The sequence below is a fragment of the Aquarana catesbeiana genome, linkage group LG11, assembly GCF_042186555.1.
Source record: "Aquarana catesbeiana isolate 2022-GZ linkage group LG11, ASM4218655v1, whole genome shotgun sequence".
Taxonomy (NCBI): domain Eukaryota; kingdom Metazoa; phylum Chordata; class Amphibia; order Anura; family Ranidae; genus Aquarana; species Aquarana catesbeiana.
This window is the reverse complement of record NC_133334.1, coordinates 88,526,000-88,542,661: the sequence shown is the minus strand read 5'-3', so window position 1 is coordinate 88,542,661 and position 16,662 is coordinate 88,526,000. Positions and strand designations below refer to the sequence as shown.

General features: G+C 42.2%; 1 protein-coding gene across 1 annotated transcript in view; it reads right to left on the bottom strand.

Annotated features, from left to right (window-relative positions):
* Positions 1–16,443, bottom strand: part of TSPAN32 (tetraspanin 32) — a 79,928-nt gene extending 63,485 nt beyond the window's left edge. Inside the window, exons 1-2 of the mRNA XM_073604709.1 lie at positions 16,182–16,443; positions 10,491–10,605 (exon numbers count right to left, since the gene is read on the bottom strand). Of these exons, the coding sequence (XP_073460810.1) occupies positions 10,491–10,605; positions 16,182–16,247 (181 nt within the window). The 5' untranslated portion in view covers positions 16,248–16,443. The remainder of the gene's footprint in view (positions 1–10,490; positions 10,606–16,181) is intronic.
* Between the last annotated feature and the right edge of the window lie 219 nt (positions 16,444–16,662).

Here is a 16,662-nt window from a genome sequence, read left to right as displayed (position 1 = left end):
CAGGACAACATGGAGATCTGCTGTTCCCAGTGATCAGAGATCCCAGCCCCCACACAGTTAGAACACACCAAGGAAACACAGTTAACCCCTTGCTCGCCCTTAGTGTTAACCCCTTCCCTGCCAGTGTCATTTATACATTAATCAGTGCATTTTTTATAGCACTGATAACTATATTATTGTCACTGATCCCCAAAAAAGTGTCACTTGGGGTCAGATTTGTCAGCCGCAATGTCGCAGTCCTGCTAAAAATCACAGATCGCCGCCATTAATCATAAATCTATCCCCTATTTTGTAGACGCTACAACTTTTGCACAAACCAATCCATATACACTTATTGTGATTTTTTTAAAATCAAAAATATGTAGCAGAAGACATATTGGCCTAAACTGATGAATAGATTCTTTTTTTATATTTTTTTCGTATTTTATTATAGCAGAAAGTTTTTTTTTCAAAATTGGCGCTTTTTTTGTTTAAGAGCGAAAAAAAATCAAAACGCAGAGGTGATCAAATACCACCAAAAGAAAGCTCTATTTGTGGAAAAAAAAGGATATCAATTTTGTTTGGGTACAACGTCGCACAGCCGCGCAATTGTCAGTTAAAGCGACGCAGTGCTGTATCACAAAAATGGCCTGGTCATTAAGGGGGTAAATCTTTCTGGGCTGGTGGTTCCGGGAAGTGGTTAAAAGTGATATTTAGATAAAAAAATACTACCGCAAAATGAAAGTTCCTTCCTTTCCCGCTTCTGTTTGTAAACAAAGAAGCAAAGTGGATCTCAGTGAGGATATTGACTAAATATGGTTATGACCATATTTGGGAAATGAAGTTGCCCAGATTCCCTAGCTGGTTTGTTGATATACAGTAGATGGCGGAAAAGTGTCATTTGTGATGGGAGTAGTGGTAGAAAAGATCATCGTGGTGGCAAGTCATCATGAGTCATTGAGTGTCACTCATCGTAAATTACCCAGAGACAGCACACTTTTTTTAGACAATGTGTTGTCTTTTTAAGAAAAAAATAAAATAAACAGAAAAAAAAAGCATGCCTCCCCCCACCCCTAAAAATATAAGACCCTTATCCAGGCTTGCAGCTTGGTTGGCCAAGAAAGGGAGGCAGCGAGCATGCGCACCCCCCTAAAACATACATTGAGCATGTACTTTTGCCAGAGGGGCACCAAGGCCACCCCTGCAAAAGAGTACTTTGTCCCCATGCTGATGCGGGCAGGGTCTCATTTTCACTTCCCTGGCCCATTGTATGTGGGATCTGCAGGTGGAGGAGGGGATATCGGAACCTAGAAGCCCCATTTAGAATAGGGGGGGAAGCCATATATCCAGCCCTCCCTCCTATATGAAATTTAAACAGACAACTAAGGGAGCCAGAGCAATGATTTATCCACCTCTTGGTTTTCTTTGAGGGGTCCATACACAGTTTCAGTTAGAGATAGAGGATTTGAAGTGAAACACCTTCTGCTGTGCTCTCTCCTTATAAATCCCAAAGTGTACTGCAAAACCAGTGTCATGAAGTTACGCTTTATTAAAGTGCATGTCCAGCCAAGATCTTTTTAACTAGAGTGGAGGGGAGTTATAATCCCTGTTTAAATTTACTGCCATCCTGGGCTCTATTAGAGATTAACCCTTTCTTCATGCACTGCAGAAAACATTTACCAGAGAGCTGACAAGTCAGAGAAAGTCTCAACATTAACACAGACAGAAATAAAAATGTTTGTTTTTTTTTTGTAAAGGATGACTAAACCCCTGTCAGGTTTTTATTTTTGTTTGTGTCCCTATTACATACTTTCTATCTCTTCGTGCCTTTGAAACAATTGTCAGCAGGACAGCAGTGAAGGTAAATCTCCCTAACTGAGCCCCAAAGAACAAAGAGCAGTAAAAACCCAACAGAACTGCTAATCCTTTCCCACCCTATATAGAACTAAAATAAGGTTTTGACTTGGCTTACAATTTAAATATTTGTATAAATATTTGTAAAAGAAAAAAAATGGTATCTACAGTATATAAATACCCTTCTTCCACCAATAAAAATACAACATTGTCTATTTAATTGGTGGAAGAAGGGTATTTACAGTATATATGTGTGTGATTATGATACTATTTTCATTCAATATTTGACAGTTATAAAGATATTTTGTATTTACTTAAAGTATAACTAAAGGTAAAATGTTTATTTAGATTTGGATTGGGTTTTCAACAGGGGCATTAGTTCTAGTGATTTGGGGGTCCCCAAGGGATTCCCTTAACTTGCAGTGATTTCCTCACACTTCCTGTTTTGGAAATAGGACAGGAAGTGAAGGGAAATCTCCCCAATGGGGCACAGATGGCAAAAAAAACTAAGACAGGGGTTCATTACTCTATCCAAAGTGAAAAAGAATGTTTTGACTTTTGTTACACTTTCATTCAGCCTTTTCCACACAGAGGAACCCTTGAAATATTTTTCCAGTCTCAGGAAACCCCTGCTAAAATGCCTATATCTACAACTCATGATACATTAGTGCGATGGTCAGTGAGAAGAATGCTCCTTACACTTGTGGTCACTTATAGATAGCTAAAAAGATCAATGATGTCAGTGGGAACTTGTCAGTGGAAAGATATCTCTAAAAATAATTGTGAAAAAGTAAAGTATCCCCACTACATACAGTGCATCCCGAAGTATTCACAGCGCTTCACTATTTCCAGATTTTATGTTACAGCCTTATTCCAAAATTGATTAAATTCATTATTTTCCTCAAAATTCTACAAACAATAACCCATAATGACAATGTGAAAGAAGTTTGTTTGAAATCTTTGCAAATGTATTAAAAATAAAAAATGACAAAAAATCCCATGTAGATAAGTATTCACAGACTTTGCTCAATACTTTTTTGAAGCACCTTTGGCGCCAATTACAGCCTCAAGTCTTTTAGTATGATGCTACAAGCTTAGCACACCTATTTTTGGGCAGTTTCTCCCATTCTTCTTTGCAGGACCTCTCTATCAGGTTGGATGGGGAGCGTCGGTGCACAGCAATTTTCAGATCTCTCAATTGGGTCCAAGTCTGGGCTCTGGCTGGGCCACTCAAGGACATTCACAGAGTTGTCTCATAGCTAATCCTTTGTTATCTTGGCTGTGTGCTTAGGGTCGTTGTCCTGTTGGAAGAAGAACCTTCATCCCAGTCTGAGTTCCAGAGCGTTCTGGAGCACGTTTTCATCAATGATGTCTCTGTACATTTCTGCATTCATCTTTCCCTTGATCCTGACTAGTGTCCCAGTTTCTGCCACTAAAAACATCTCCACAGCATGATGCTGCCACCACTAAGCTTCACTGTAAGGATGGTATTGGCCAGCGGTTCCTGGTTTCCTCCAGACTTGACGCTTGCCATTCAGCCAAAGAGTTCAATCCTTGTTTCATCACACCAGAGAATTTTGTTTCTCATGGTCTGAGAGTCCTTCAGGTGTCTTTTGGCAAACCCCAGGCGGGCTGTCATGTACCTTTTACTGAGGAGTGGCTTCCGTCTAGCCACTCTACCATACAGGCCTGATTGGTGGAGTGCTGCAGAGATGGTTGTTCTTCTGGAAGGTTCTCCTCTCTCCACAGAGAAACACTGGAGCTCTGTCAGAGTTACCATCGGGTTCTTGGTCACCTCCCTGACTAAGGCCTTTCTCCCCGATCGCTCAGTTTGGCCAGGCAGCCCACTCTAGGAAGAGTCCTGGGGTTCCCTTCTTCAATTTATGAATGATGAAGCCCACTATGCTCATTGGGACCTTCAATGCTGCAGAAATGTTTCTGTCCCCTTCCCCAGATCTGTGCCTCGATACAATCCTGTCTACAGACAATTCCTTGGACTTTATGGCTTGGTTTGTGCTCTGTTATGCACTGTTAACTGTGGAACCCTATATAGAAAGGTGTATGCCTTTCCAAATCATGTCCAATCAACTGAATTTACTACAGGTGAACTCCAATCAAGTTGTAGAAACATCTCAAGGATGATCAGTGGAAACAGGATGCACCTGAGCTCAATTTTGAGTGTCATGGAAAAGGCTGTGAATACTTATGTACATATGATTTTTCTGGTTTTTTTTTCCTGTTTTTTTTTAAATAAATTTGCAAAGATTTCAAACTAACTTCTTTGACATTGTCATTATGGGGTATTGTTTGTAGAATTTTTAGGAAAATAATGAATTTAATAACTTCAGCCCCGGAAGATTTTACCCCCTACCTGACCAGAGCACTTTTTACAATTTCAAACTGTGTCACTTTAACTGACAATTGCGTGGTCATGCAATGCTGTACCCAAACAAAATTTGCTTCCTTTTTTTCCCCACAAATAGAGCTTTCTTTTGGTGGTATTTGATTACCTCTGTGGTTTTTATTTTTTGCGCTATAAACAAAAAAAGTGTGATGATTTTGAAAAAATAAACAATATTTTTTACTTTTTGCTATAATAAATATCCCCCAAATTCAAAAAACAAAACAAATAAACATATATTGATTGGTTTGTGCAAAAGTTATAGTGTCTACAAACTATGGGAGAAGATTTATGGCATTTTTATAATTTATTTATTTTTACCAGTAATGGTGGTGATCTGCGAATTTTTAGCGGTACTGCGACATTGCGGCGGACAGATCGGACACATTTGACACATTTTTGGGACCGTTGACATTTATACATCAATCAGTGCTATAAATATGCACCGATTACTGTGTAAATGTCACTAGTAGGGAAGGGGTTAACACTAGGGGGCGATCAAGGGGTTAAATGTGTGTTCCCTCAGTGTGTTCTAACTGTATGGGGATGGGACTGACTGGGGAGAAGACATTGTGTTGTTTTTACTTAGTAGGAACAAACGGTATGTCTCCTCTTCCCTGATAGAACAGGGATTTGTGTGTTTACACACACACACACACACACACACACACACACACAAATCCCCGTGCTGGTTCTTGCACACGTGATCGCACGTGGCCAGCGTCGATTGCACCCGCAGCGCTCTCTCCCACTGTAATGCTGTGTACGCGGTGCGCATTAACTTATATAGGCATGGGGCGTGACATCACCCGGTGACCCCGCCCCTTATGACGTCAAGGCCCGGGGCATGATGGGAATGTGATGTCATAAGGGGCGGGGTCACCGGGTAACATCACCCGGTGACCATGCCCCATGCCTATATAAGTCATTGCGCACCGCTCACACAGCATCACAGCGGGAGAGAGCGTCGTGTCAACATCGGAAGAAGAGAAGAGGGATGAAGACGACGGAGAAGACCGGGCCACCGCTAGCAAGAGAGCGGCAAAAGAGCAGAAGATAGCGGAGGAGCCCGGCAGAAGAACCGAAGAGCGGGAGAAGAGGCCGGAGAGAAGAGGCCGGAGAGAGCGGAGAAGTCGGAAGAGACCCCCGAAGTCGGAAGAAGACCCCCGGAGCTGACTAATAAATTACTTTAAAAACCTGTGTAGTGTGTTTTTTTATTGACACTTTTTTTTCCCCAGGTGAATGGGTAGCGGTACGATGTACCCCATACTCATTCACATAGGGTGGGGGGCCGGGATCCGGGATCCCTTATTAAAGGGGGCTCCCAGATTCCAATAAGCCCCCCGCCCACAGACCCCGACAACCAACGGCCAGGGTTGTCGGGAAGAGGCCCTTGTCCTCATCAACATGGAGACAAGGTGCTTTGGGGTGGGGGCCGGCAGGGCGCCCCCCCTCCCCAAAGCACCCCCCATGTTGAGGGCATGCGGCCTGGCATGATTCAGGAGGGGGGGCGCTCGCTCGTCCCCACCCCCTTTCCTGACCGGCTGCGTGCTCGGATAAGGGTCTGGATTTTGGGGGGACCCCTACGCCGTTTTTTCAGCATAGGGGGTTCCCCTAAAATCCTGGAGGGGGAACCCATGCCGGTTTTTTATTTAAAATTTGGCGTGGAGTTCCCCCTCATAATCTTTTTCCTGTAAAGTCGCTTCACTATAGATGAGGATCCGACTTGGAGGCGACTTCCATTGAATTCTATGGGTACATGTCGCCTAGAAGTCGCCTTGAAGTAGTACAGGAACCTTTTCTGAAGTCGGAGCGAGTTCAGTAGTGTATTAAGACGGCTCTCATTGACTATAATGCAATTCCCAATGTCAAGCGACTTGGGGCGACTTGAGGGCTGACAAGTCGGATCCCAAGTCGTTGTAGTGTGAACCGACCCTTAGAGGAAAAAAAAAAATGTATGTAGAAAAAAAAATAATAATAATGACAAAAAAAAACTGGATCAACGTTTGATCTAGGTCAGTGCCAGGGTTAGTGTTTGGGTCAAGGGTCAAACTATTGTTTCTGGGCTGTACTACGGGTACAAACAACAACTGATGTGGTATCGCTGCGATCAAGAGGAGTGGGAGAATTTGTTTTGGGTTTTTTGGTGGTAGGTTATGGTCAGTGTTAATTTTGTATTAGTTTTAGTCGTATTTAGTCGACTAAATCTCCAGTACATTTTAGTCGACTAAAATGTCCTACGTTTTAGTCGACTAAAATCTCCAGTACATTTTAGTCGACTAAAACTAATTTTAGTCATCTAAAATCTAATAGGTGTAATTAAATTGTAATGCATTAGTTAACATTTCTCTACAATTTCCAAACTCATTATATACTGCTGGAGTAAAAAATCTAATATGTTATTATTTATGGTATTGAGGTATGAACATGCACTACAGACCAGTGTTAATTTTGAAGTCAAATTTCAATTTAGTTTTAGTCTAAGTCTTTTGACTAAAATGCCATTTTAGTTTTAGTCTCATTTAGTCTCATTTTAGTAGGACTAATAGACTAATAGTATTCATTTAGTCGTCTAAAATGTTTTAGTCGACAAAATAACATGGTTATGGTAGTAGCAAGAAACATACAGCTACATTTAAAAAAAAAAATTTTTTTTTTTACTATTCTGGGCCAGTTTTCCTTTGAAAATAAAAAAATCAGGAGATATCCATTACCATTTACCACCAAATGAAAGCCCAAGTTGTCCTGAATAAAAAACAAGATATTCACTTGGAAGTAGTTGTGATGATATGTACGGTTTTACTAACACATGTCAAAGTTGGAAAATTGGGCTTAGGCATTAAAGAGGAGGTCCGCCTGCCCCTTTAAAAATTAAAAGTCAGCAGCTACACATACTACACACTTACCTGTCTTGGAGTCCAGCGATGAGGGCACCGCAGGCGATCTTCGGATCGGCTTGTTGGGTGCTGCTGCGGCCATTGCTACTAAGGGAACCTGGCAGTGTAGCCTTTCGGCTTCAGGGCTGGGCCCCTACTGCGCATGCGAGGATCGCGCTGCGCTCTTTCACTGGCTGGCAGGAGAGGAGGAGGGCGTCGTGGGACTGAGCTGCTGACGTAGATCATCACGGCCCGGTCTCCTTAGTCGCAAAGGGGTTAATTTCACTTTCAATAGTAATGGTAAACAGGACAAATAGAGAGGGTGAATCTCCCTAATGGGGGCTCAGACCGCAATACAATCTCGACAGGTGTTCTAATCCATCTCCACTCTATCCAAAACTAAAAAAAATGTTTCCTTATATTTTAAGTAAATCAACCCTAATAATTTCCATATTTAGGTTTCTACGCAATACTGTTGGGAGAACTGATCCAAAAATGTAGAGACTACTCACAAGTGTCTATTTGATTTTTACATTCTTTAAATACTGAATGCCTGGACCCATATTTAATTACGGCATGCATTGAACTATTTTTTTCCTTCTGTGATTTGAGTTTAATGCCTTTTCATTCCATATTTACTGAGCATTTTCAGCGGTTTGCAGTAAATACCACAAAACGGCATATTAAATTGACAGTGTCAGGATCGCATGCGACATTTAGGGAAAATGTGTCTGGAGTCCTAAATACTGCATGCTATCTGCTTTAGTGAATGGAGCCCTGTATTATTTTATTATTTAATTTGAGTTTGTGTTTTAAAAGTAATGTGTAATATTAATTATTTACAATATACTGTGTATATATATATATATATGTATATATAGTATAAAACATCAGTTTGCAAAAAAAAATTAAACAAAAATAAAACCCCTCAAATCCCAAAAGGTCTGCCTTTGGCCATACAAAATTGCCCACTCAGACAGTAGACACGTGTAGTATATGTATGCTAGAGATTCCCAGGCACATGAAAAATTGCACGTCTTTACAAATTGTAGATATATTATCAGTGATGATGTGAACTGGACTAGTAGATTGTGTGTTAATCTTTTTATGTTGCCCTTCCTGTCTGGGCATCATCTGTAACGGCAATCTATAGAGATAACCATTGTCCTCACATGCTCATCTCCCACACTATAAAACTTCCACTGTATTCATATAATAGAACTCTAAAAGAAGGTTACACTTACACTTTCATACCAAGTGCTGTTACTACTCCGCATATTTCCATGCATGCTAAAGGAGTTTGTTTGCTTTTCTTGCAACAGAGGATGAGCCAGAATTTCCATCGGGGTTAACAAACTTTTATGTGACTTTGTCACTCTTTTATGTTGTGATTACTTTTCATTTCATTTATTTATTGTCTAGTTGTATAAAAATGTTAGTACCCAAAATCAGTATTAAAATGTTTGCTTAGGGCTGGATAGTTAAATCACCTGACTCAGCACCTTCATTGATAAGATATCTGCCAATGAGTTTTGCACGGATTCCATCATCATGAGTCTAACGTAAAAATTGGAAGGGGGTCCCATTCTCCCATATGATGGTCAATTTATTTTCATGCTATACAAGATGCAACAAAAAATGCTGGAGCGCACAAAGGTGGGCAGAAATACCCGAATCTCCAAGGTGGCCAGGAAGAGAGTTGGGAATTGTGGCAGAGGAATCTCACTCAGATCTGAATATTTCAAGTCATAAAAGAAGCCAGGGGCTTTACAAAACCCAAAAAGCCAACATGGTTCTTTAGTATATTTTGTGGAAAATGAAATCATGCATTCTATATATCATACATCTACCCATCCTTTATAATAATAATTGGTTAATATCTATATAATAATATATTGTCCTTTTATTATTTTATCCTTTTTTACTGTTTTTTATTCCTGAAAATGAGGGAGTTTGACCCCACAAACATGTTGGCTGTTTTGTGTTTTCCTGCTGTGATCTGATTTTTGAATTTAAAAACATTTGGACAGAGCCTCCCAATGAGATCAGATTAATCGTGGACATAGATGTTTACCAAATTCCCCGATGCACTTTTTGCTCCATGCCGCATCTATTCCATCCATTCCAAGAAATGTGTTTTGTCACATCTCCTGATTTATTGGAATAAAGTACAGATTCCTATTCTCTTAAACTGGATACGACTGGTATGGACATTGGTTCCTGCTGCTGTCTGATGAGGGAAAGTGAGAAGCTGGGCTGAGTTCTACACGATTGTCCCCATATAAAGCCACTCCCTATGGGGGCACTTGTGCAGGCTCAATCCTGAACCGAGCTGCCTGTGTCTATAGACACAGACAGTGTGGCTCAGCCCCGCCCCCCCTTCCCCTGCACTACAGGACTGAAAAGTCAGATCACAAGCCCAGCTATACTGTGTGGCAGTGCTTTAGGAATTTTAAGAATGGATGGACAAAAACACAGATCATTCTGTAGGAAAAACAACTTCTACATTAGTATTCAAACAGTGGAGTTGGTTTACTAAAGGGAAATAGACTGTGCAAAGTTCAGATCTTAGTAAATGAGGCAAAGGGGGTTATTTACTAAAGGCAAATCCACTTTGCACTACAAGTGCAAACTACAAGTGCAAAGTGCACTTGAAATTGCACTGAAAGTGTACTTGGAAGTGCAGTCGCTGTAGATCTGAAGGGGACATGCAAGGAAAATAAAAAAACAGCATTTTAGTTTGCACGTGATTGGATGATAAAATCAGCAGAGCTTCCCCTCACTTCAGATCTACAGCGACTGAACCTCCAAGTGCACTTTCAGTGCAATTTCAAGCGCACTTTGCACTTGTAGTGCAACGTGGATTTGCCTTTCGTAAATAACTCTCAAAGCTTTACTTTGCAAAGAATATCCAATCAGGTGCAAGGAAAATAAAAAAAAAATGCATTTTTGCTTGCACATGATTGGATGATGGAAGTCAGCAGAGCCTCTGTTCATTTACTAAGCTCTGGAGCAACTGCACTTTACAAAGTGCACAGTCTATTTACCTTTAGTAAATCAACCCCAATATGTTTAGCTTTTTGCCGGAGTTTAGTTTTAATATCTTCCTAATTTGCACACAATAACATGGGAAAAGAAATACTGGTAATCATAAATTTAGTTTGCTGTTCTTATAAATATAGATGAAGTCAACACCTAACATTAGGGGAACATTCTTGTGTGTGCGTCTCTCTATGTTGTTAAAGTACACAACTCAGTGTGCTAGAACGCTTAACCCCTAGATTGTAGCCCAGTTGCCAGTCAATCAGTACTAAGCAATGTAAAACTGAAATAAAACACAAAATACACTGAGCATAATGTAGACAAACAATCCTACTTACTGGCATAGTGCAGGTCTCTGATGGGACTCTCAGATGTGGAAGCTCCTATAAGTATGGTGAAGTGAGGACTCAGACCGGTCACTACTGTCACAAAGCAACATGCTGCTGCCAGGATCTTAAAAAAAAAAAAAACACCAATCAGGGTTCAGATAGAGATATTTATTTTACATCTCTTAAAGTAGTATTAAACCCAAAAACCAAAAATGTAATCTATTGCAGCTTACCATTCATTAGATGTGATGGCTACATCAGTTTTCTTTTTTAGACATTTACCCCCTCTGTTTTCATCTGGTGATCTGGCCAGTAACACACCTCCTGTATTAGAGCGCCCCCACTCTGGATGAAGGAGCACAGGGGCATCATTGGACATCAGCACTGTCAGTCTGGGGCAAGGGGAGTGTTAGATGTGCTAGCATGTTTAAATACACAAAGAAATTGAAGCCAAACTCCAGCTCACACTACAGTTACAGCAACAGTTTTGTTCCTTTTGAGATAAAGAATTGATATAAATAAATAAAAGCTGGTCATTGAACTATAAGCACCCCTGTCAGTGTTAAATGTTTTGTCTGAACACACTAACTTTGTTGGAGAGCTTTTTTTCTATTAAAAAACAACAAACTTACTGGCCAGATCACCAGGTGAAAATAAAGGAAAGAAAGCCTAAAAAAGAAAACTGTGCCATAGACGGTTCGAATCAGGAACCGCCCGAGATTCGAACCTTGTGTGGGCAGGCTGAATGTACCAAGTTGACCGATCGATCAACTTGGGTACAACCAGCCTGCTGGATTTGCTTGCAATTTTCGCTAGTGGCAATAGCTTCCCCCGCCGGGAGCAGACAATTGCTCGGCAGGAGGGATCCCCTTGTCAGCGCTGTCTGTGTTGATGGGGGAATCGTCCAAATTTCTTTCCTACAACAAAAGGAATTTGCGTCTATGGCCTGCCTAACGCAGACATCACCATTTATGAATTGGTAACTTTTGGGTTTAATACCATTGCAATTACAATTGTGTAATGTGTGTTATATGATATATATGATATTTTATAAGAAGTGATATACAAAAATAACCACTGCAGTTTTATAAACCTTTGACACATTGCACCAACTGAACACTACAGTACCACATTACCAATCTGGTAGTAATTTTTTAGTGAAAGTGGAAACCTCTCATGAAGATTCTTCCAATGGATGCAGTGGCATAGCATTGGGGAGGGGGGGCGCAGCTAGGGCTATCGCCCGGCCGCAAAATTGGCCCGAGTGTGCTGCCCCTTGATGTCATGTCAGTTCGGTGAGAGCATGGCACAGCGGTGTCCTTGGCGTGTGGGCATATATCCCCAGACAGTGAGTGGGTGGCCCTGCAGACGGAGGCCATGTGGAAGGTTAACACCGAGGGTTGCTAGGCCTGGGAGCCCAGCAGGGTGAAGAACTTCCCAGCCTCCTTGACTCCCGAAGAGGCGCATAGCAGCGGGCGCCTTTCAAAGCCTGGACTCCATCTCTAACAACCTCCTCCCCACTCCAACATTAGCAGTGAGGACTGTCTCTCAGCCCCCCTCTCTCCCTTAACCCCCTCTCTGTCAGCCCTCTCTCTTTCTCTCAGCCCCCCCCCCCTCTAACCCCCCTCCCTATCTGTCACCCCAGTCTCTCACCCCCTCTCTCTCAGCCCCCCTTTCTTTCTTTCAGCCCCCTCTCTCTCTCACTCCCTATCTCTCACCCCCTCTCTCTCTTGGCCCCCTTCTCTCTCTCTCTTTCTCTCACCCCCTCCCTCTCTCTCAGCCCCCTTCTCTCTCTCTTGCCTCCACTTTCTCACCTTCCTCTCTCACCCCCTCACCACTCCCTCTCTCTCATCCCCATCTCTCTCACCCCCCTCTCTCTCTCTCTCTCTCTCTCACCCCCCCCAGTCTCACTTTCCTGTAAACTGGATTGGTCAACTCCTGGAGGGGGTTTAGGGGTTAATTCATTATCAATGTCGTTAGTCAGTAAAGTGCAGCAAGAAGGGGTTAATATTCTGCTACCGGTCACTGATGCATTGGTGACAGTTATTTAACCCCTTTGTGCTGCATTAGTGGCACCAGTGTCAGTGTTAATTATCCCCTTTATGAAGGTGTTAGAAAAAAAATGCCAGTGACCACTAATGCAGCACAAAGCGTTTAATTAACTCCGCCAATACCCACCAATGGGGAGGGATTAAAGTAAAATTTCCAGTTTAAACCTAACTAGCCTTAAAAATTCTAATGTCTATGCTGGCTAACCCGTGTAAAAAAGATATATACAACTTTTTTAGGCTGCACAAATCCAGTCACGTTTATCCCCTGTGTAAGCCAGTAGTGTATGCGGGGGGGGGGGGCAAACAACAGATGGGACATGGGAACCTATGGGTGATGTCACCGCTCTAGGGTTTACCGGACATTGTCAAGCACTCTCTCCTCTCTCCCGCAGCCACCACTGACCAACTGACTAACACAGGGGGTCATGTCACGAGACCGAAGCGAGCTGAGAATAGGTTAGTCCATGGGCTGGGGGGGGGGGGGCACAAATTACCTGCCTTGCCCCGGGTGCTGACAACCCACGCTATACCACTGACTAGATGTCACAACGCCAGCAGCTATATTGCCAGTGTGACATGAGCCTTTGCTCTGCTAGGTAAAAAGAGGAATCCAATTTAGAGCTGAACTCTGGGATAGCCAAATATTCTCTAAATATAAGAGATATGTACATTTGTCCTTGAATCTTGGTGTCTTTTCTGTATTTATTCCACATCGGTGTTTCCTGTATTAAAGACCAGTCACTGATGCTCCCTTTACTTGTGTAGAATGACTGGTTTTGTCTCCGCCCCCTCCTGTCGTTTTCTCCAGGCAGCCTGTGGTAGGTAGAGCCTGCTGAACCCCTCCCACAGCTCTGCTCTCTGCACAGCCTATGTACATCACAGTGATCATGTCACTGCTACCTTTATGGGGTATCATGTGGGTGTGGAAAAGGCATTTGAGGCACACAAGGTGGATTTATATCTTTTGTGGCTATTAAAGCGGTAGTTAATATAATATAACTTTTTTGGGGGGCCTCCCCAGGTGGGCTATGCCATAATGTGCTAGTATACATGTCATTTTAGCACATTATGGCAGAGTTACCTGTCAAAGAAACCCTCCACGCTGCAGTGTAATCGATCCGGCCGGCCACTGGTGCTTCTATCTTCGCCTGATCTTCCTTCTGTGTTCTGTGCTTTCAGGCGATTGAATGGCTGGGCCTCAAAGACGTCATTCCTGCGCATGTGCAAAAGGGTCATATCGCGGCACAGATCCGGGGCCATAAATCTATACTGAACTGCGCATATACGGCTCAGTGTGATGTCTGACAGGCAGGGGGAGCATTTATTACAGACGAGACTGGCAAGATCTCTTCTGTCATACAACAGCTTATTTCAATAAAGAGCTTTACAGGGATCTCCCATCCTACCAGGAATCCCAATCGACTAGCTGGCGCTTCTGCCGACTGATCATACAGCTCAATGAAGAACGGATCAGCTTTGTTGGGCTCTATGATATAGTAACCCGGAAGCAATGAAGTCACATCACTTCCGGGTTACTCAGATATAAATGGCGACAATTTTAGAAAATCAAAAGCATTCGATCACACAGATCTTGGTGTGATCAAATGCTATTAAGGGCAGAGGAGGGATCTGGGATTATAAAGGGCACCTGTCACATGCCTATTGCTGTCACAAGGATGTTTACATTCTGATAAAAAAAAGTGATAAAAAAAAAACAATTTAAAGCGACAGTGTAAAAATAAAAAATGAATAAAAAAAAAAAGTAAAATTGCAAAAGCGAATGCATGCGTCGGTCTGGCACGCACGCAAACAGCGATCGTCTCTACACATGTGAGGGATCTCCACGAATGTCAGATCACGGGCAGTAATTCTAACACCAGACCTCCTGTGTAAAGCTAAAGTGGTAACCTGTAAAGACTTTTAAAGCGTCGCCTATGGAAAGTAAAATTTACATTGTTTGTCGCCGTTGCATGGGCGTGCGCAATTTTAAAGCATGACATGTTTGGTATGGTGTATTTTTTTCACAAATATTGTATTTGAAAAACTGCTGTGCAAATACAGTGTGGTTTAGGGTCTGTGCTTTAAAAATATATATAATGTTTGGGGGTTCTAACTAATTTTCTAGCAAAAAATACTGATTGTTACATGTAAACAAAAGTGTCAGAAAAAGGCCAGGCTGGAGCTAAAGTGGTTAAACTTCTCTGTAACATTTTAATGAAAGCAGTGGTCTCAGTTGCAAGGATTTGTAATAGGGTTGCCACCTCATCCCTTTAAAACCGAACACATATAAAAACGATACTAAGGGATCGTTTTTAATTTTTTTTAAATAACAAACATGTCATACTTACCTCCACTCTGCAGCTCGTTTTGCACAGAGTGGCCCCGAACATACATTTCTGGGGTCCCTCGGCGGCTCTTGCAGCTCCTCCCCGCATTAGATATAGGGTTGCCACCTTATCCCTATCCCTTTAAACCCGAACACATATTAATTACACGGGTTCTGAGGCTGAATAAGGTGGTAATTAAACATACTCGGTGGCTTATCTGCATTTAATTAGCCTCTGAACCTGTGTAATTCAAAGCTGTTCAGGTTTAAAGGGATGAGGTGGCAGCCCTAATTAGATAACCCCCTTGGAGAAGTGCTCTCCCGATGGGGTTACCTTGCGGGCGCGCTTCCGAGTACAGCATTCGCCGTCTGTAGAGGCCGAATGTAGGAATTGGCTCTGCCCCCCTGGGTTAATGAATTTGATTGACAGCAGTGGGAGCCAATGGCTGCGCTGCTATCAATCTATCCAATCAAGAACCGGGAACCCGTGGAGATAGGGATGGCGTCACAGTGGGGACGCGCCAACGGAAATTCGTGGCTCGGGTAAGTAAAACTGGGGGCTGGGGGGGCGGTGACTGCAAGGTGTTTTTTCACCTTAATGCATAGGATGCATTAAGGTGAAAAATACGAGCCTTTACAACCCCTTTAATTACACAGGTTCTGTAGCTGATTAGGTGGTAAGTAAACTCACTAGGTGCCTTATCTGCATTAAATTATCCTCAGACCCTGTGTAATTAATATGTGTTTGGGTTTAAAGGAATGAGGTGGCAACCCTAATTTATAAGCCAACAGTATGTGGAAGCCACATAACCAGCAAAGTGTGGTTCCTATCCTAAATCATGAGAGTACAACACTGGAGCACTACACACAGGTGGCAGCCCTTGCTGCCCTTCTGAAAAGCAATTCCCTGTGGATTGCTTTTCAAAGGGAGATTGGCAGGTGGCTTGGAAACAATATGTCTCCTCCTAACCTCGAAACATTCTCATGTGATTGCAGTGCGTCCCCACTCCGAAAGGGGCATGTCAGTAGTACAGTACTGACCATCAAATGTGTCAAAGGGTATCATTTTAGCCGTGGCAATTAAGATTTAGCATGGCTACATTACATATTACATATGCTATATCATTTATCACATCTTATATCATACATCACATTTTTCTTCATCCATTGCCTATAGCACAGAAATCACTTTAAAAACACTGGAATACATACACATTACAACTCATTTATCTGAGATATAAAATTTATACTTCGCAGGTGCAAAATGGCAAGCATTGCTGTAAGTACAGATGTGTTATGAAATAATAGAAATGATGTCATTACCAGGATGAAGAGGCAGCTGACCAGCAGTTGGCATCTGGCGACGCGAACCAACATCTTATGTCTCATAGTTGTCCCTTCAGTGCCACACGTCGTTGGTACACTGGTACAGCCGGCATAGACCCTTAAACTGCGGAAAACACGTTAACACACATGCTGAAACAAACTGAGCCTGCAACATGTTAAACACATTAACCCCTCTGACTAACTCCTTCCTGCTGTCGACACTGCAGATTGTGATAAGTGACAAACTGGCCCAAGACAGGAACTCCATGCATGATGGGATATGTAGTTTATTCTAGATCATCGGAATGTACAGAGTAATACAGGGTAATATTACAAAGTGGAAACTTTCCAGTTCTGCTGTAAATGCTGCAGTTTGAACAGAGAATCTTAAATGTTAAACTGTAATTTGAGGTGAAGTAAACGCTTATCCCCTCCAAATGTCCGATCATGTACAAAAAAAAAAACCCAAAAAAAACCC